The 21,043-nt window shown below is 47.7% G+C and overlaps 1 protein-coding gene across 4 annotated transcripts in view; it reads left to right on the top strand.

Annotated features, from left to right (window-relative positions):
• Positions 1 to 6,021: 6,021 nt before the first annotated feature.
• Positions 6,022 to 21,043, top strand: part of LOC142063429 (synaptotagmin-like protein 2) — a 38,365-nt gene continuing 23,343 nt past the window's right edge. The window contains exons 1-2 of one of the 4 annotated variants that reach the window (XM_075107199.1): positions 6,022 to 6,177; positions 19,272 to 19,847. In XM_075107199.1, the coding sequence (XP_074963300.1) occupies positions 19,747 to 19,847 (101 nt within the window). In that variant the 5' untranslated portion in view covers positions 6,022 to 6,177; positions 19,272 to 19,746. Of the gene's footprint in view, positions 6,178 to 6,408; positions 6,457 to 14,921; positions 15,105 to 15,520; positions 15,795 to 19,271; positions 19,848 to 21,043 lie in introns of those variants that run through there. The other 3 variants (XM_075107195.1, XM_075107196.1, XM_075107198.1) reach the window with 3 other exon arrangements.

Below are 21,043 nucleotides of genomic sequence, written 5' to 3'. Positions count from 1 at the left end.
ACAAAGGGATAAACATAAATGGTGTGGGAGTTCATCACAAGGGCTGGTTCTTTCTTGATGATTGAAAAAGACTTGTTTAATTGTGATTGAGTGCAAATCCACTTGACTTTTTTTATATGCCTTAAATACGTTATCCCTCATTGTAGCAGCTTAAATTGCACTTGCAAAGAACATGCAGCAAATTTTTCCTGTTTCCTTAGAAAATGCTTTTTTTTGTGATCTTGTTCCTGTAAGTCATTTTGTGCAGTAGTCCCTTAAGGCAGATACAGCAAGAGCAATAGCTCCTCTAAGCCAATATCTGCATAAAGCATTTAGGCATTTTAAAAATATTTTAATAATATAACATTCTGGCAGAGTCCCGTTTTATTCCATGCATGTTAAGTAAACAGCCTATTTTGATACCCTTTTTTTGCAATACAAAAGCTTTGTGTGCATTAGTGGCTTAAAACCTCACTGCACCCTTTTGAGACGGGAACACATGCAGGTGAGTGTTTCAGCCTTGCTTGGCTTGGTGGAGGGAGGAAGGGAGGAAAGGAAGGGATACCTCTTCTGTTGTAAGGGGTCAGGAAAAAACGTTCTCCTGATCTTCTGTAATGAGAAATCATCTTCAAACTAATGTTCCTTTTTCCTTTTTAATGAATTATTCTTAAGAATTCTCTTTTTTGCTCTGACTGCTTATCAAGGCACTAAATACCAAATGCATTTTGTTCTTTAAAATTCTGGTTATAAGCAGTTTTGAAACCTGTTTGAGTATGGGTTCTTGCACTGATGCCTGGCAGTCCAGCGGGCCTTCTCTCAAGACAGACATGTACTTAGAGTACTTAAAATCTACTGGGAAAATGCAGATTGTTAATTGAAAACGAGATGTCATGAAGGGTCTGATGCAAAGCCCACTACAATCCATTAAAATGGCCTAAGTGAGAGACTGGATGAAGGCGTGTATACTGGTAAAGAACCCATCTTGAAAGTATCGGCTTTCACAACACACAAAGTCTGTGCCCATTTCTGGTGAAGGTGGTCCTTAGGGCGTTGTATGAGTTCATACTGGGGATGATGCACAGACATAGCTGAAATTTGGAACTTTGCCTGCAGTATATTTATTCTGAAATAGGTTATGTCACATTTGCGTGTTATAGGGGGCAAAAAAGGGAATTCCAGAGCTGACCGTGTGCAGTGCTGGTTGTGACAAGGAGTTCCGTGGACCTGAAATGTTCGTGTGCCGAGTCTTGTGCTGGAGCAGAGCACAGTTTTATGTTGCTAAGCAGCACTTCTGCTTAGCTTTCCTATTTTACATGACAGATGCATGAATAAACCCAGCTTCTGCTTCTCTCACAGGTAGGAGGGTGGGTCGGAAAGGCCCATCTCTCAGCGATGCTGGTACCCTGCCCTGGCCGAGCTTTCCCACAGAGAAATGCAACAGGCTGTGCAGCGCTAGTGGTAAAACAGCAACAGAAGGTTGTGCCAATGGTGGTAGCTCTGTCCTTCACTTTTATTCACTGGAGTTTCTTCACTTGCAGGCTAATGTAACTGTAAATATTCTCATTAAGTGGAGAAACATCCACTCTTTTTGTATCTTGCAAACAGCTTCACCTCTGTGTTATCTTTCCTTGCGTGGTACCACACTGCAGTGTAGCGTTTACTTAGGACACCCTGTCAGAACCAAGGAGAAATCCAGTTTTAAGATGTGATTTGGACTGCAAGAGGGCAGCAAATTCACTAATATTGCAAAGAAACCTTTCTATGAAAGATTTATTGTTTGCTTGTTTTCAAAGGCATGCCAGGATGTGTTCCCAACAGGAGAGACTGTATGATTTCCTCTTACAACATAGCACATTTTTAAAGCCAGTTAGCAGCAAACATATATTTCTGATGGCTTCCTGCTGCTGAGAAGGGAGTGTGCAGAGCATCCAGAGGGCAGGGATGGGACAGCATGTGGAAGGGACATCAGGCAGTGTCACTTAACCATCAGCAGCACATTTCTGCCTGAAAATGGTAAACCTTTGCGAATTGCCCTCTTTGAGAAATCCCTTTCTGCTCCATGTTGTCTTCTCCTGTAAGCTGTTTTACTGCATGTCTTGGAACCCAGAGAACAGATTTCTCAGGATGCTTTTTGCCTTAGGCACCATAAGTCTAGCCTAAATCCACAGTTCAGCACAGCAAACCTGGAGCGACAGTGGTGGTAAGAGCAGCTGCAGAGCGTTTCTTTTTCTGTGATGGTTTCACTCTGTTGTAGTGCTACCCTCAACCTGAACACGTACCGCCACAGATACATGTATTGCAGCCAGAGCAGGATGTATCAGTATACAATCAATGCTGTTTTATCTCACGCACATGTAAACTCTCACCTGTTTCCTCTACTACCGCTGATCAATAACCAGTCTTGACATATGGTTGGAGGTCTCAGGCTTGTAGGTCTGTTTTCCAGAAGATTTTCCTTGTGTCTGCCAGGTTTTGCATGGTTACTTGGCTTTCTGGCCACTGGAATGAAAAGCCTTAAAACCCACTGGTGGTCTCCAAAAGTCTGGTTTGGGATCAGACTCCGCTTACCTCATGTTGAAGCAGGGCTCCCTGGCCATGTTGTCTCAGTTCCTTACGTAGTCGGTGAAAGAAGGTGAGGCATCTCATGAAGGAGGTCCACGCTCTTCCTCACCTAATGTAGGATGGGGTGATTCATCTCTATAGGTGCCTCTGTTCCTCTGTTTCTGCAGGTAAACCTCACCCCTAGTAACCAGCTCTTCTCTCTACAGACTCCAGACCTTGCCCCAGCGACTGGGCACAGACCCAAGCCCCTCGTGTTGCTCGAGCCACGGGTGGCTGCGTGCGCTTTGCCATCCCACTGTCACTGGTAGCCGGGATGAATGTGGCCCTATGAAAATTGTTGGCTTTGCTGTAAGCGATTAGTAACATCTTTCCCATGACTTGGGCCACATGATTTGTAAGCCTCTCAGAAAGTTCTCTGAAACATAAGCCAATTCCTCCTTTAAAACTGTTATTAAATAGTAATAATAAAAAATCTTACAATGCTAGCAGTGCTGAGCAAGACAGCATCAAAAATCTTTCATAGTTCTCACTGCCAACCAATACAGCTTATACCTTACAGTGGAAAGGACACAGACCCTCAGTTTTCAATTAAAACAGCTCAGCTTTTCATCAGTGAAAATTGAGGCCCACAGTGCCAAATAAAATTAGGCCAGGTTCTTAGCTGGTTTAGACTGGATGAGCTCCATGTAGTTTCAGCTGACCTGCCCTGAATTATACTTGCTGGATTTTGGCTGTTGCATGACTTTCCTTCTCTAACCAAGTAAGACATAAAGCAGGTTCGCAAGGCATGTGTCTAAAGAGACACATTGCTGTTCTGCACCTGTTCAGTCCTAGATTCACAGTTCCTGCAGATGTGAGTAGGATTCTGCTCATACACAGATCTATCAGGGTTTTGTTCTCCATTGGAGTCTGCGTTTATGTTCATGGCTTGCTGGTAGAGGATTTGTACCAATGGACAGGGGATTTTTATCTGGTTCTTTATCCTGGCATGCTGTAAACTAAAATTTTAATACCCAGTAAACAAAACTGAGAGGCAGTTTGTTCTCAGTATATTTTTGTGGCAAGACAGTGGGAAGTAAATGGCATCTACAAGCACCCTGTTCTCTTTGTGCTCACAGTAATTTTAGCACTGCAGTGGGGGAGCACTGTAGTTGGGGAGGAAAGTTACAGAGACCCACTTGGGTAGCAAATATTTGAATGAAAGCCCCCAACAAAATAGTTGCTGGTGATTTTGATAGTTGCTGCTTCCACATTTAGGTTCTTCTAACACTGAGCCGAATCATGAAGAAACGCCAAGAGCATTAATCACACTGCTATATACTTTTCAGCTATCTTTTGGCAGCCTTTTGAAAGTCACAGCTAAAAATACTGAAAACACTCTAGGCTTAATGGGATTTGAGTTAGGGAAGAGGATAACTTTGGAAGAAAAAGACTGAGAACAACGAGCTGTGCTATGGCTCTGCTTACTGAGGTCCCGACGTAGGCGAGGTAACAGAAGGAATGTTCATCCAAGTTAAAGGTGCACCTGATCTAAAGAGGAGTCGTCCATTGTACTCTGCAAAGTTGTGCAGATTTTGAAGGACTTTTCTCCCTTACTGGAATACGAATGAACAAACTTTGTCACTTCAACCACGGCACAAGGGGATGAAGACAGACCCCTAGCAGAGCAGTAACGCCTAAGGGTTACTGCAGAAGCACTGGTGTCTTGGGGCCCAAGGCCATTTGAAAACCTACTGAGGGCTTAAACAGCCCCAAGTCCCCTCTTCTCCCTGCTCTCCCCTCTGGGCTGGGTGCTCCAGGGCAGTGGGGAATCCTTGACGAGACCCACAGAGGCAGACACACTGGTCTGGCCCAAGGATGTCCAGTCTCCTTTCCCAGGCATGGGGGTTTGCGCACTTGGGCAGTATTATCCTTAATACAAACCACCAGGGCTGCACATGGGCCATAAGCAAAGCACCAGCCGATCACAAGAGATGCTCAGTGACTTGTAAGGGCAGGCAGCAATCGGCATCTCCCAGGCTCAGAACGCCTCCCAGTATTTTAAGCTTAATAGCCCAAACCTTAGACTTGAATCAGCAGTTCGTTTTAGGATACAGACCATAAAAGCTTAACTAAAGATGAGCAAGTAAATCCAATTTTTTCCCACCTCTGCCTACTATTTTAGTGTTTTACGTGGCTTCTGCCAGTTGTTCTCATGAAGACATTAAAAGACTGAAAGTTGAGAAAAACATAGGAGTATCTGGCTGCAGTAATAAAATGCATTTCTTCACTGATTTTACAGGCTGTTGTAACGTTGTCCCCATGTGACTGTATGTACTCACTTCCAAGTCACATTTTTTCCCTATCACTGAACAGGACTGGCCAGAAGGAAAACGTTTACTAAGATGTTGTTTCTTCATCCACTTGATGCCGAGGGATTGACTCTCCAGCACCCAGAATTCAAACTCATAGTGGTGTTTGGACACTTTTCATCTCTATCACTTCTGAAGTTTACTGCATGCTGTAGGGCTGTTATTTTACACCCATAATTAGGCACAGGCTGCAATAGCCTGGGTATAAGGTGCCTGGATAAAAATGTGAAAGCACAGGCTCTAAATCCAAGCAATATTGTACCTACTGAATCCTCCTATCAAAATTCTTCCAGCAGTTGTAGAATCCAGTTTGCACTGATTAATTTGATGCTGAAACCCCAAAATGGATTCTGAGCATCCCAGCCAAGTTACAGGAATAACACCGTGCTCTTACTGATATCAGCAGGCTTTAGTGTTATTGCCATTGACGGGAGCTGAGATATAGAAAAATGAAGCAATTTCTATGGCACTACGTGAAGTTAACGGTAGGGTCAGGAGTAGGACTCCGGCTGTTTGCCTTCAAAGCCAATGCTCTGTTTTACAGCCTGAAGGCACCATTGAAAAGAGTGAGCCAGGGAGCTGAAGGCCATCAGCAGAGCTGTCCCTGTTTCCTCACTTCTCGGTTTACCCAAGCTGGAGGAAATGCACAGCTGCCACTAAGCTTATCTCAGCTAACCGAGATCATTAGATTGATTCTGGTTTATTGCAGCTGGAAATCAGCATTTACAGTGGGAAGGCAAAAACTCCAATTCAAATATTCCCATTTCCTGAGCTCTTAATGTCCCTCTTTAAAAAAAACCCCAACCTTAATTCCACTGTACAGAGGCTCAGGCTTGCAGGGGCATTTGAGGGTTGCCCAGGAGCAGCATGTTGTTGGGCAGACCAACAGGTTTCGTCATCTCAGGGCTGGAACTTGTGAACGAGTTAGTTGTGCTGCTGGGGACAAACTGGGCTTTGGGGCAAGGTGTTTCACTTTGCATCCTTCATTTCTCCATCTTTAAACGAGGGACAGTACTGTAAGAGTTTGTATGTAGCGGGCAAACAGCAGAACCTGAGTGCATGTGTGGAGGCGTGACTAGTCTTGCTCCAGCCTTCTCAGTTGTAGAAGTTGGAAAGGGAGGGACCTACCGCATCTGCTGCTGGTGAGGACAGCATACACTGCAAATAGCTGCGCGTTGCTCTCAATGCCCTTTTCTCGCCTGGGTGCTAAACCCTTTCAGGGTGCACTGTTTTTCCCTAACACGGCACTGGTGCGTTGGAGGCTACCGCGGCCCAAATTAGCAAGGTAGGGGCATTGCCCGGGTCTCCTGAAGCCTCTTGATTTCTCCTACGATCTGTTAGTTACTTGTGCCTTGTGTCTCTGTTCTTGGTGACTGTGCCTTGATGTGGAGGACAGAGGTCGGTCGGACCCTCCAGGTCGGGTTTTCCGCGGTGCCGCCGCCTGGGGCGGGCACGGCCCCGCCCCTCCCCGCCCCTCCCCGCCTCCCGCGGGCATAGCCCCGCCCCCCGCGGGCATAGCCCCGCCTCCCGCGGGCATAGCCCCGCCCCGCGCCGCCGAGGGCAGGTAAGGGCCGCCGGGGGCTCCGCTGGGGCCGGCCGTGGCGTTCGCGGGGGGCGGGAGCGCGGCCCCGGGGCCGCCCGCGGGTGTTCGGCGTGTCGCGGGCTCGGCCGCAGGACAGGGACCCGGGACAGGGACAGGGGCCGGGGCAGGGACCCATCCCGCAGCACCTCCCGGCGGGGCTGCCCCGGGGTACCGGCGGCGCCGTCCGGCCCGCTCCCGCCATCTCCCGCCGCCCTCCCGCCGCCCTCCCGCCGCGGCGAGGGTGGTGGCAAAGCCAGCAGCCGCAGGAGGCAGCCGTGCCCCAGGGTGCCCGCCGTGCCCCGGGCTGGTCCCGAGGCCCGCCGTCGGTGGGACCTGCCCGGCCTCCGGCTGGGCACGCGTGGTCCGGCAGCGCGGGGCACCCACAAAAAGGGCGGGAGCGTTAGCTTGCGCGGCCGAGGCGGGCGCCGCGCACGAGCGCCGGGCAGGGCACGTGGGGCTGGCCTCCGCGCCTCGACGCTTGTGGCGGTGAGCAGAGGCGCCGGCGGGGAGGCTCGGCGTGGGCAGCTCTGCCGGGCGCGGAAAGCAGCCCGTGCGGCGGCCGCCCGGTGTCAGCCGGGGCCGGTGGTGCCGCAGCGAGCGGGGCGCGTCCGTGCGTTTCGCTGCCCGTCGGGTTAGGGCTCGGGGCCGGTCGGGACTTCGGGCTGTTACCTCAATAAAAGCGTATTTTTATCTTGCGTGGGTGAGTTGTGTTATCGAGGCCTTTCGCAATTAGTCAGAGAGTGGTTTTGTGGGGTCTATTAAAAACAAGTTCGTGAGGCGGCTGCTGGTTTTCGGAGGAGATATCAGACCAAAGATGCAGTTACGTTGTAGAGAAAATCTGACATGAAAAACTCTTGAAAAAAAGAGGAAAACCCGACAGAATAAGGGGTACTTCTGATGCCTTATTGCTTCCCCGCTTCGTGTTGTAAATTACTTGTCAAAATTACTTGTGAAATGACTTCCCTGTGACTTCTCCTCCTGTTCTGTCTGTATTTCCATAGCCTCCCCCTCCATCCTGGTTTTATTTACTTCCTTATTCATGCTTCAATGTTGTAAATAGTTGGCATGGCAACAAGAGCAGCATTTATTAATTTCTGCTCCCTTTGCAGCCAGCTCCCAGTGGGATTGATGCTCTTGTATAAGCTGTGGTAACCTGTGGCCACTGCTCTTTGGCTTATTATGTCTTTCTTGGATTTCTTTGAATAATCTTTAAATAAAATAGTTTCGGTGAAGCTCATCTTCCCCCCCAGTGACATTATAGACCGTCCTGTGCCCCCAGGGCAGACCACAGGGTATGGTCAGGACGGTGGAGATCTACTGCCCTACCACTGTGGGACTTGTGGTCAGGATCAGGCAGCTGTGAGGGCTGAACCATCTCCTTTATCCTCCCCTCCCCTCTCTCTCCCTGTTCCACCTTTGGCAGAATATCTGAGGAGCTCCGTGCGGGGATCCAAGTTTCTGCTCTCCTGCACAATTCTGTAACTGAAGCGCAAACTCTTTTTTTTTTTTTTTTTTTCTCCTGAACTCATAAATCGTGTCCCTTTAATGGGCCTCCATCACTAGGAATGAGGCAGCCCTTGCCGCAGAATGGCACAACGTGGCCGAAGTGTTCGTTGTAGGGCAGGCTCGCTTTGATTGCATATAAATCAATATTGTTATCTACGCTCCAGAGATGTAGGCGGGGGAGAAAGAACAATAATAAACGTTTGCAACAAAGTCAAAAGGAGTACACCGCTGTCCTGGGGTGTCAAGAGGCAGCAAAGCCTGAGAGAAATAAGCCTGTTAGTGACTCTCGAATCAAAATCAAGTTACCTTTTTGCAAGTTAAACGTAATGGTACAGTTCTCAGAGGGGAGAGAACAGGCGGGATCAGGACAGCAGGCCGGGGAAGCTCCCCCGCGGAGGATGGTGTATGCTGCCGGCAGCTGCTCTGGGCGTCTGCTTGGCTAAGCTTGCCTCACTTCAGCAGGTCCAGCCCAAGCCATGGCCTTCTCGCAGACGTGCAGCTCACCAGGCTGAACGTAGCACTGCCAAGCAGAGCAGTCAGTAGCGTGGAGTATCACCGGGCAGACATCTTAACCCTCTGCAGTATAAAGTGCATTTTACACAACAGTTTCATCATACAGCTATGTCTGGGCAGAATTATAGTTGTCACTGCTCATAGAAAAGCTCAAAATCTCCAGTACAAAAGCTCCAATTCAGCTTGAGCACCTAGAAATAAAACCACATTATTCAACAGTACAGGTGGTCTTGTTATTCTTATCTGAAAAGTCCCTCTTCCTCACCTCCCTGCAAGATTTGCTAAGTACTCGTGGAGCTGCGCAGTTGGAAGAAACACCTTGTTTGCACAAGAAAATGGTACCAGATGATCATCAGAAACTGATTTTATTTTTAGTGGTTTAATTAAAACGGTGCAATCTGGGTTTGGATTTCTTACTTGAGTTTACCTAAACTTTATCTTAAGCTGAACTAAGTGGCAGTCCGTGTCCATTTGCAGATTTGTGCTCAATTAAGCACATCTCTTAATAGCCGTGCCTACAGTTAATTAACCTACTGTAACTTACTCCTGTAGAGAAAACCTAATAAGACAACTGTGCCTTTGTGATGAACTTAGTGTGGCATCTGATTTATTTAATTAAATAATTCCCTTGTGAGTTCGGACTGCCCATCTCTGATAGTTTAGCCTCCTCACATCTGTGGGCGCTGTACATCACCCTTCACTGGGAAGACTTAAATACAGGATCTGTCACCTAACTCTGAGCACTGCAGGGGACAGGCAGTGGAAGCAGGTGGGTGTTTTTCTTATTGTAGGCAAGAAATGCTGCCAGAGGTACCTCCTGTCCCACTTGAGTCATCCAGCTCCTAGAGCACACGCATGGCTCCACTAAGTGAATTCATGACTATGTGTTTGCATTGGAAGGTTACATTATTCCTGGAAGAAACGTGCCCAGTTTATAAAAAAATATTCCCATATATGAATTTGTTTTCTCATGGAACGAGATCTGTGGCAGAAGGTGAAGTGGCGGCTTCAGTATGGGATTACTCTCCCTGGGGTTTCTGTTCACTCCATCTCAAAGTGACAAAGTAAACAGCTTTATTTAAAGTTGTGGCGTAGTGTATTTCTCTACTCGTCCCAGGCGCAGCACAGACCAATATGGGCCTCAGCGTGTGCTTGGAAATCAGAAAAGAAGAAGGTGGGGATCCCAAATCAGGTGTGGTCTTGAGCTTCATTTTTCTCCCCTTTCATAATGTGGGGGCTGACCCCAGACTCTGGACGTAGCCCCTCTGTGTTTTGGCATCACAAACTAGAAATTGCAGATCAGGAGGTTATTTCTTAGAAGGTTGTTTCCAAAACTTTCCCTTTCCCAGATGCTGGAGGGAGTTATACCTTCCAAATGTACCTCATTTTTAAGCAATAGTGAGATGCACCCCGTCATTTTGCAGTTGCCTTCATTCCATTTTTGAGTTATTTCAGAATCATCCAGGCGTGGCTGAGGCTTAAAAATAATCGTTGACCAGAAGGAAGGGATCCCTCAGCATGCAAAGTTTCCTAAACAAACAGCACTGGTTTCCCATGGGTTTTAGCACCACGCTCTGCCACATGCCATCGAGCTCAGCAGGCAAAGGAGTACAAAGGAATTGGGCCCCACAGATTTTTGACTCCTGAGCTCCCACTGTGTTACAAAACCAGGTTTTTTTTGTTTGTTTGAGTTTTGTCCGACAAAATGGCTTCTGATTCTGAGGGCTCCTAACCCACTCTGGACAGCCGGGCAGGTGTTGCAAGCTCAGTATTACTGGGGCATAACCAGCAGGGACAGGAAAGCAATTTATGACTTGTCACCACTGGAGGCAAACGTGGAGAAATTACATTTGGAAGGAAGCAAAGTTGAGGTCAGCAAATATTTGTCAGGGTCAAAAATAAAGGCAGACGTTCTCACGGGTGGTTGCTTTTTCCTTCATCTTCCAGTCCTGCGGTTTCTTTCTTTGAACTCAGCTAAAACTTATCTTCCATCTCCCTTTTTCATGTGGAAAATATCCAGGTTCTGACAAATGGGGACAGGGAGATGATTAGTCTAAACGTGTAACCTTCACCTGCAGTGGTCTAGCTTTAAGCTGCTATTTTCTCGTTGTAGCTACCATATATTTATTTTTTGTTGCCTTCTCAAGTATAACAGCTGAGGAGATGCTTTTAGGAGTAACCTTCATACACGTGGCGTCTAAAAAAACTGCTAGCAGGACAGCTGGGTTCTTTAAAGCTGATACAGGGTGACTTCTCTGCCTTGGCTGAGAGGGCAGCCTGGACACTAGGACATTTCTCTCATGGAAATGCCAGTGCAGCAGAAATGCAGCATGACTTGCCTGAGAAGCTCTAAACTGGCTCACAGATAAGCCGTGGGGACAAAGGCTAGTTACAAACTAATAAACAGCGAATTGCAAATACTTTAAAAACTCTGTTTTCTTGAGGATGTAAGTGCGGATTTAGCACAAGCCTCAGCACAAGGCTCTGCCCCCCACCCCAAAGCCAAGTGCATTTAGCGGTGGTGTGGGAGCGCTTCCCCCTCGCCTCCACCAAAACCCCCTGCCCACGCTGGGGCTGGGCAGAGGCAGTGGGCTTGGCTGGGTGACAGACGCAGCGAGGCCTCTGAAACACTCGCATCCTCTCTTGCAGCTGGGACATGGCCATCCTTGTTCAATGGGATATTAGAGGATGCCTCGGTGTCCCAGGTGGCGGTGCTTGTTTATTTGTGTTCTGGCAATCTGCAGAATTACAATGAACTACATCCTGCAAGATCTACAAATAGTCCCCACCTTGCAATAAACAGAAGTCTCAAATATTTAAACTAAAGTGTTGAATTGTCGCTTTATTACCAGTAAAAGGCTATGTCGACCTTAAGGAGTCTGAGTCACACTTCTCTGATGGGTTGGTGTTTTTTTTCTGGCAATGCTGGCTCTAGGAAATAATGCTTAGGACTGCGAAGCTCAGTCTTCTGTTTACCCTAGGTAGGATGATTCACTTAATTAGAAATGGTTAAAAGGAAGTAAATTGTATGTAATGCAAATTCCACCCATGCAGTTCCGTGCTAGAAGGAGATGGGTAGAGTTCAGTATAGATAATTACTCATGTGACAGTTACGTTGCATTGGGTAGAAATTCATAAGGGAGAAAAATCCTTACGCATTGTTTTTTACAAAAGGAAACTGAAGCCTTAACAAAAACTTCTGTAACATTGTGGGTCTCACCTTCTTTGGAAGCAGTGGTATTTCTGAGGTTGAGTGAAAATAAGCAGAGTTTACCCACTTCTAACGTGGTCAGTGGAGCATTTCCTCAACTATGCATTCCCCACATGCCCTGAATAGGGGAGTTCACTCAGTTTTTTGGCTTAGCATTGTGGTGTTGTTCTAAAATGTCTTCTACTGGCTGCTTTCAAGGGGCTGGGCTAGAGACCTTATTGCTCTGATAAATTCCTGCAATTCCTATGTGCCTAAAAGCATCTCAGGGCCATTCTTGATCAACGGATATCCTTCACTAAAGCTGCCCTGGGGGAGGAGGAGGAGGAGGAGGAAGAAGATTTTAATGAAAGAGCTGAGGTTCTCCATCATGCTGAACATTATTGGAAAGTGTAGTGTGAGACAATGACTGAAACTGAGAGAAACCACCCAAGGCTGGGCTCCCAATGACCTGAGCAGTGTTTTTTGTTCCGGGGTGCACACTGGAGTGGAAAGCCATCGCTAGGGTCAGAGCTGCTGTCTTCCAGCCTGCCAAAGCTGCCCTCGGTGGTGGTTGTCGGTAGGCACCAGCTGCTCGTCGTTGTGTCTGAGGTGGGAATGGCACATCGTGTCATGTACAGCCCTGGCTGAATAGAGGAAAATCTGTGTAAAGCCTGTGATTAGTTAGGCTTGAGTAATTTTAGCATTTGGAGATGGGTGAGACTAAACCAGCCTGGCATTGACAGAATTTGGCCTTGACATTCCCTGTGTGTTCATAACAGATGTATTCATACATGGACTGCTCTGGGCGACTGCAACTGCCTGATTTGTTTGAAGTTGTTCTTTATCTTATCAGCTGTCTCTCATCTGAAGGCCATTTCTATATGACCTAGTTGCTTGGGAGTTTTTTGGGTAGGAACAGTAGACCTCTATTCTCTCCTTTCACTAGGACAAGTCAGACAAAATAGCATTGCAGGCAGTGCAGCCGCAGCATTTTTAGTGGAATAGCTTTTCAGAAAACAGTTATATTAAATATATTCTCTGTTCTCCTAGCTCACAGCTGCTGTCAGTCTGTGAAGGACTAGAGAGTTCATAGCTACAAGTGGCAGATTGCAAATTGAGAGAAAATGGTGCACCTTGCTGTGGAGCTTCGCTTCACAATGGCTAACCAAAAGGCAGGTATTTTATGTATCTTTTTCATGACAGTGAGAGAAGAGATGTGAGCACAGAGAGGGAGAAAGAGGGTTAGTGGTGTGGCCGCGACCACAGGCAGAATGTAGCTGGCTGGGGATGTCTGCCCTTCAGCCCTGTGCCTTTTCAGCGGGACAGCCCTCGGCTGCCTCAGGAGCACCTGAGTCTCGGTGTGAAGGTTCCACTGACGGCACTCGCTGTTATCCAGCAATTTGATACTTGAAGAGCGATGTCTGTAGCCTTGTGCAATACCAGTTCTGTCTGTATTATTGTACCTTGAGGGCTTGTCCGTGTGTGAAAGGAAGCACTTAGATCCGTCAAGCTGCCGCAGGTCTCAGTGAGACTCACACATCTGGCTCCCTTCTGCTGCAACCACCCCGTGGACTCGTGGCTTCCCAGCCCAGCACTGCCGTTTCTCTCGGTGACTGTGGCTGGTGCCGGCTGCAACCGACAGCAAGCTGCTGCGCTGCGTAGGAACTGGGATTGCACTGCTCCCTTTCTGGCTGCGGCTGCAGCGCCAGACTCGGGGCAGGGAGACACAGTCCCATGGACAGGAGGTTTTATGCTGATTTTCAGCCCATCCCTCCCAGAGAGAAAGACCATCCTATAGTTTGCTTTTTATTTCATCTCTGCTGCTAAAGGAGGTCAATCAAATGTCATAACATGACGCCTATGAGCATTATAATGGGTCTCAGTGTTTTGCCTGTACAATAGCAACGGCAACACCTCTGCGCAGGTACTGACAGCAGAAGAAATAAGTTGGGAGGAAGAGCGGGGCTGGATCCTCCAGCACGAGACAGGGAGAGATCACGGGCTCTGTACAGGTACGGCAGTTTTGGCTCTAAGTCTTTCTGGTACTGTTAGCTACAGCATATATTGGGAACCGCAGTATGACTGTGGGTGCCAGGACCCCATCCATCATTCTTAATACAATGCTACTCTTGGTTTTGACCTGCTCTACAAGAGCTGCCTTAAGCAATAAAGTTACTGGGAAGTGTCCACACATTGTAAAGCAAAAGGAGGTTATTTCCTTACATTGTGAAAGGATATGTGATAAAGAGGTATGGACAGAGGCAATCAGCCTTTCCAGCTTGCTGCTATTTTCATCTGGCTATGAATAGCCTGGTGAGGTCAGTATTATCTGTTCCGGGTTTTGTTGTTTTGGGTAGAGATGTTTTCATATCTTTTATTACATGGACCCCTGCACAGCTCCACGTCTCGAAGGGTGAGGTGGGTCTGGATGGTCGTACACTGACCTGGGTGATGAAATTGGGGTGTTAAATACTGTCATCATTCATGGGTCCTGACGACCAAATTGCTAGGTTGAAGTTCCTAAATTCATCCTCTTCCTCTGCATGCAAAGCAGTGTCTAACCAACAAATTCTGCTTGGCCTGTGGTGTATGTTATTAATCTGTGCACATCCCAGTGCTGAGGAAGATGTGCAGCATTGGGAAGGAAAGGTACATGCTGAGAAATCAGAACGGAGACTGGAGCGCCCCGCAGATGGTCTATAGATAATTCATGTCTGTAGGCAGATGACAGCAAGAGCACTGAGCTGGTACTGTGCATCTGAGCAGTTTGTGCTCGGGTTAGTTATGAAGAGCATTAACATAGTTCTGTTTTGAGCTAGGGCTGAGTTAAACCTCCCAGAAATAAAACGAAAATGCAGCACAAAGAAGGCGGCAGCCCCTTCAGCGTCTGCCTTTCCAAAAGGGACTATGTTTCATGCTTGCTAGGCTAAGCAAGCATTTAATTTTCACCTGATAATACTATTTGAAGGAGTTACTTTAAAAAAACAAACAACACCCTTCTCCACTGTAATAAAAAGAAAAACTTGAAGAGAGAGGGTGTATTAGTTCAGGCAAGAGATCTGTAACATAACTTCTTTCATAAATAACTCTTACTGCTGCAGAAACCTCGCATGGGATTAGTCAAGCTTTTTTTTTATTTGGGAAGCGCTCCAGAACAGCACCTTCTTGAGCCTTTCCTTGAGGGCGCAGGTGCATGCCCATGACCTGGGCGGCCAGCAGGCTCTGAGTGAGACGAGGCAGGACTGGTGGCACAGGTAATTCAGTTGGTTTTGATCACATGTGTGGGGACACGCTGCAAAGCCCCAGGGAACGAGGAAATGAGCATGGTCCAGGCTGCAGGCCGTGCGAACGCGCTTTCACTCGGTGTGCCCCGATGCAGGTGTGCTCCCCGCGAGAGGATGCTCTGCTCTGCAGAAGAAAGGTTGGTGTTTATTTGCCCCTTCAGTTTTAGGGGTTGGATATTGGGTTGGTGCTAGGGGAATGCGTGTCATACCACCACTTGATGCTTTGCTGAAGGGAAAGGAGCAGTTTTGGACAGGTCACAAATTTCCATGTCTGGCTGGTGCAAATGGGAATCTCCCTGGATCCGTGCTCAGCACCTGGTCTTTTTCTGGCCGTCAGCTCCAAAACAATGTGGGACCGCTGCTCTCCCCGAGTGGCACTGCTCTTTGCTGGTACACAGCCCAAGCAGCTGACAAAGGGAAGGTTTATTCCTTTTACTAGTATCCCTCTTAGCTTTTCTGCAGGTGATCAGAGCTCTCCTGTCTCCAAGGGGCTGGCAGAGCCATTGGCTGTGCCCCATGAGAGGCAGGGATTGCCTCTCTAGCTCTTGGCTGCAGAGCTGCAGCTGGGCACAGCTTACGCCACCTCTCCTGGCACTGCAAAACCAGTCTTGCAGGTGAAGATACCAGGGGTTGCAGCTGTTGGGAAAAGCCTTTTCGCACCTAGACGCTGCTAAGCAGTTCTCTAATAAGCTAGATATGGGGCAGAGAAGGGTGTGAGGAATGATCGAAGCTCCCTGAGTAACACCTGGAATGAGCAAACAACAAACTTCCTTCCTCTGGAAGAGAAACTCATCCGTGACACAGGTCTGCAAAATGAACAACACGGAGTAAGTGAATGCGGAGTAATCCTTACTGGGTTTTCTAATAAAACACTTGGGGATATCAAATGAAGCATGCAAGTGGCAGTTCAAAACAAAACAAGGGCAAATACTTTTTCATTTAAAGCGTAGTGAGTCTGTGGGACTGTGGGGTTTTGAGGATATTGCAAATGCTTAAAATTAATGTGAGTTTCAGGAAGTAATTAGAAGAATCTGTGAAATGCAGAGACGTTGCTCCTGCTTTGAGGAGTCCCTGCCCCGTACCTTGCAGGAGGCTGGAGTGCAGGATGGCTCACTGTACGCTCTCTACCCCTGTGCTGTTAGCCCTTGTTGAAGATAAACTAGTGCGTTACAGGGACCTTCAGTCTAGCTGTGTATGGCCTTTTCCTGTATTTTTAAACTGGACACTGAAAATCTCTTGGGAGATGAGATGCAGAGGTCCCAGTAAGCTGTTTTAACAGAATGGCCTCGCTTCTCTGCCGATGCTTGGGTTCTGGGTTTGACAAGCTGCACAGTGGTGTAATGCACCGTCACGGATCTTCTCGAGTGACCAGAGCATTTGCTGCTTCTTGGGGTGGCAGCCACAAGAAATCAAAAGCCAGCACAGTAAGAGATGGAGCCAGTTATGCCACATGATAAGTCTTGCTTCTGCTTGTCTCCACACCCTCTCCACACCCAGCATTTGTCAACACGGCTGGGCATGCGAGCTGATCTCTGTGATGTTCTCTTCGCCAGAAAAGCAGTAAGGGGGAAGAAAGTCCTTTGAATGTCCAGTGTGCTCCTCTGCTCAGATTTATGAACTTCCATGTAGCCATGATAATCCACTTTGCCCATCTGCTTTGTTGCGACAAGTGGGCTGGGCAGGACACACGGAAAGCGGCCTCGTCTGTGTGAGGTCCTGGCTTTCTTACGAATGTGTCGATTTAGGTGTATGTACTGCATCGTACCTGTGGTCTCTGAACTGTTTATTAACAAGGCTTTGAGAGGTGGGAAGGTTATATGCAATCTAACACGGCGAATCAAAGCTGTGTGGTGCTGCTTAAGGAGTGTAAACATGAGCTCTGGGATTAAGCAATCTGGGGGAGCGGGCGATGGTTAGGTACGGCACAGCGTGCCTGTCTGATAATACACTGTACATGTCAGTTGATTTTTATCCTTAATCTATTGCGCTTGCAGACCCAAGTAAACAAATAACACGCTCCCTGATCGCTGTGTGCCTGAGTGGTTAATGGTGGCGTTCTCCTGTTTCAAGCCTCGTGGTGCGCCCATCAGAGGCTGCAAGGGCTCAAGTCGCAGCAGGAGCAGCCCCGTGGCCGTGGGGCGTATGGAGATCATTTCCCAGCCTTGCTTACTGCTGCAGGCCTGGGTCGACAGCTTTGCAGCTCCTGAGACTGCCAGCAAAACCTCCAGGTGGAGCGGTCTCCCGGACCAGCTCGCTTTCCCACAGCCCGTGCATTAAGTGGTTTGATTTTTAACTATTTAAAACAAAAGAATGAGTTGGCTGTTTGCTTTCTGTTAATCTTTTCCTTCTAATCTAACTATTCCAGTGAGATAAAACATTCTCAGGGAAAAAAAAAAAAGGCTACATACAGAGAAGCAGCCTTTATTCTTTTGCTAATTGACTACTGTACTAATGAATAAATATGAGACTTTGCTGAAAATGTTTTCTCAAGTACTTTCAGCCCACATGCCATAGGTTTGTTAAAAATAAATAAAAGTTCTAGGGAAGCAAATACTGTGAAAACTGTGTCCCTAGACACTTCTATTAAAATAAAATCTGTCCCAGAAATTTCTATAAATGTCTTTGTAGAAGTAGGTTTGTACCTGAGAGCCAGAGAGAGTAGATGGTTGGAACCAAGCGTGGAAGAGCCATGCCAAGCTGAATGAAACATAGTTTTAAACAGTACAGATTCATCTGGGTTTTATTACTGTTTCTGTTTTAACTGTTTAGAGTGGTATTGCTAGTTTTTCAGATGATAAAGGCTGGAATTGTAGTGTGAGAAGCACAGCTGTACTTGCCTCAAAGAAATATGAAATGTTGTTTCCTTCCCTCCAAAAGTTATTTTCAAATAACTACAGAGTTTTTATGACAATGCCTGTTCCTTTTGTGAGCCTTTTTATGTTCTGTGGTATTTCTTTGTAAGCATTAAGGTCAGATGCCAATTCTTTCTTCTAACATGTTATTACTCCATTAGGAAAAAGGCAAACATTTGGGTATGTATCATCCATAAAATAATGTAAATCTGTGAAATGATGTCAAACGAGCGAAGTTCAGCTGAAATACTTGTGCTTGACTTTGGATCTGCCAGTTGAAGGCAGAGATGCACCATGTGGAGGCAGTCCAAAGAACAGTGACAAAAATGATGAAGACCCCTCTGAGGTCTGAGCTCTGAGGAACCTGAAGGAGCTGGGGTTGGTTAATGTGGAGGCTGAAGTGTAAAACCCTGTGAGGACGGCTGCAAAGGGAGCATGCCCGTGCAGATAGGATGGGCTAAACTCTACCAGGGAGATCTGGGGTTGCAATAGGAAGAAGCTGCTTGCTGCCAGTTAGCTAAGCACTGGAAGAGGTAGCCCCAGGAGGGCTGCAGTTGCCATCGTCAAAGGGGCAGAGCAGACAGAGAGAGAGTAGGGGTGATCCAGGCCTTGAGGTTAGGGAAATGGGCCTGATGACCTTTAGATCATGTTTGCCATGAAAGCTGGGATTTATTAATTTTTAATGACCTGACTCCCAGGGCTGTGGCTTTGGGGAAAAGTCAAGTGTAATGAAACCCACTGTCACCTGATGGGCTTGGAAACAGTGGAAAAGTCCCATCTGGTGAGCTAGAAACTGCCTACTTGGACACGAACAGAACTGCTGCTCCCTCGGAGGTGTGCCTTACTGCCCTTAAGTTAGCCAGGAGAGGGAAAAAAGAATAAAGTAGCAAAGCAACACACGATTTACTCTTCCTCCATGCCCTGCAGCCTCTGGCCATTTTTGGTGTCTGTTGAAACGCTAAGTGATCTGCACCCGTACTGTTTGAATAACAAATATCAGTGCATCATAAAGCAAAGTGCACCCGTATTAGAAAACGAGCAGCCTCTGGTATTTTATAGCATAACATGCAGCAATAACACTTGCAGGTTGCTGTTCTGTCATTTTCTAATTGCTTTACAAAGGCTGGCTGCTTATCCTCGGTCTCATTTAGGGCAGGAAGAAGTGCGGGAAAGAATGGAAGTGAAAAGCAAGCAAGCAGTTCGGTAATTTATATGCATATTTTGCTTGTAGCATGCTGAGTCGACTGTTTACCTGTTAGAAGGAAGGTGGCTAAAATAATATATTGTCTTGGTTAGGTTAATACCACGTGAGGAGCTGTAGGATGGAGAAAAAAGTAGGGCAGCTTGTTTTGGAACTTGTGCTGAAGAACAAATAAAAACCCCCAATGTACACATTCGGTTCCCATATGTCGTGCTTATCACGAAAGGCATCTTGGTGTTATTGCTTTGCAGGGATGCTTGAACTCCACGGAGGCAGACTTCCCTGCTGAAGAAAGCGCATGCCAGAGGTGCTGGGGTTGCCGCTGGTGAGACGAGCTTTCGTGCCTCTTGAGGCAGCTAAGGCGGGCGGCGAGCTCGCTCCTTCCTGTGCTTGCCGGTTTGATTGACACTGGCTTCCAAATCGCTGTGGCTGTGCCTGAAGAAAAGCGAAGGAGCATAATTTTGCGGAGAGAATTCCTCTGGCAGGGGAAGGCATGCAGTGAAGAGAAACGTGCCAGCAAAGAGCCTGGAAGTGCAAGTCCAGGTGCTAACGCAACTTCCACCCAAGCCATGCTGTTGTGAAGTCCTTTTTCTCCAGCCACGTCTTGCACAGCGCACCAGGGCGGGCTGCACAGGGGCTGCCCATGGCATCGCGGCAGTCTGGGCTGGATTAGTTCCTGGTGTGTCATTGCTTCAGCTGCCTGAAGAACTGAAGATTGCGGGGAAGATGTTGGACTTGAGCTTCCTGACCGAGGAGGAGTATGAGAAGCTGATGAAGGTTCTGCAGAGAGATGCAGAGCTGAAGAAGAAGGACGGGGATCGCATCAGGTGAGAGTGCGCGCAATAACAGCAGGATGTGAGCTTCCCCTGGGGGGGATGTTTTTACTTCTTTAGAGAGGACTGTGTGTGTCAGTGTCTCTGTGTGTGTGTGTGCGCCACACGGAGAGGTGCAGGCTGCAGCAGTGCTGTCCCTTCTTGCTCAGACCCCGACGGATCTTTTCGTTGCACCTCCCGCTTTCTCAGCCGTCCTGCTGTTGCTGCCGTCCTCTCTCTGCAGGGCTGCAGGGCTGGACGCTCCTTTTGAGTTAATCAGCAGCCCTCAGAGGTGCCAAGGGAAATCATCCCTTTCCTGCTCTGGGGAGGAAGGTGCTGATTTCTTGGTTTCAGAGGTCTGAGGAGGGGATTAGCTGCTGCCTTGTTTTCCTCACTTGGTAGCACAGAAACCCCATGGAGTGTTTTACAATGAAACTTTACATCCCCATTTCTGCTTTGCGTCCCTCCAGTGCTCTTCAAGGTGTGTGTGCATGTGTGCAGCATCTGTTGTGCAGGCAGAGAGGGGCAGTGAGAGGAGAGGCTACATGATCTGCCAAAGGTTTGCGGGGAGCTGTTTCAGAGCCAAGAATCACTCTCAGTTCAGCTCGCTTGCCACTGGCCATGCTGGAGCTCAGGTCTGATTGACTGGGATTGCTTGTTGCTGCTGTCACTTTTTAAATGCCAGCCATTAGATCATCTGGGTTGACAGTATGCATCAGGCTCAGGAAGCTGGCACCAAACTCTCCATGGCACGAAATGAGTAGTTCAGTGAGTGTGGATGGCCCTGTGCCAGTTTACCCCTCTTAAGGATGTGAGTCTTTGACTTGCTGTTGAGCCAAAAAGGAGTAAGCCCCATGTAGGAGGGTTGCTCAAGGCTTGAAGGGGGAGCGGGTGGCTTTGCAGCAAGCTCCGGGGAGCCCCTGTGCCTGGCCTCTGCTTGGAGGTGAGAGCTGGGGACGCTGAGAGAGGTGGTGGCATGCAAGGAGATTGGGATTGAGGTGTATGTGTCCGCATGCTCTTGTTTCAAAAAGGTATTCCTTTTTCCTTCTTCTTTTTTTTTCTCTTTGTGAAATGTGGTAAAATTTCTGCTCTGCAGTGGAGGTTTGGGGAAAAGAGTGGATTATTTTGGTTTTGTTTCACTTCTCTTTGGAAGCCGTTGCACAGACGGCTTTCATTTGCGAGCGAAGCGAGTTAGATCCTAACTGGGGTGG

This window comes from Phalacrocorax aristotelis, chromosome 11 (assembly GCF_949628215.1).
Source record: "Phalacrocorax aristotelis chromosome 11, bGulAri2.1, whole genome shotgun sequence".
Taxonomy (NCBI): Eukaryota; Metazoa; Chordata; class Aves; order Suliformes; family Phalacrocoracidae; genus Phalacrocorax; species Phalacrocorax aristotelis.
Note: the sequence above shows the minus strand (reverse complement) of the source record. Positions and strands in the feature narration are given on the sequence as shown.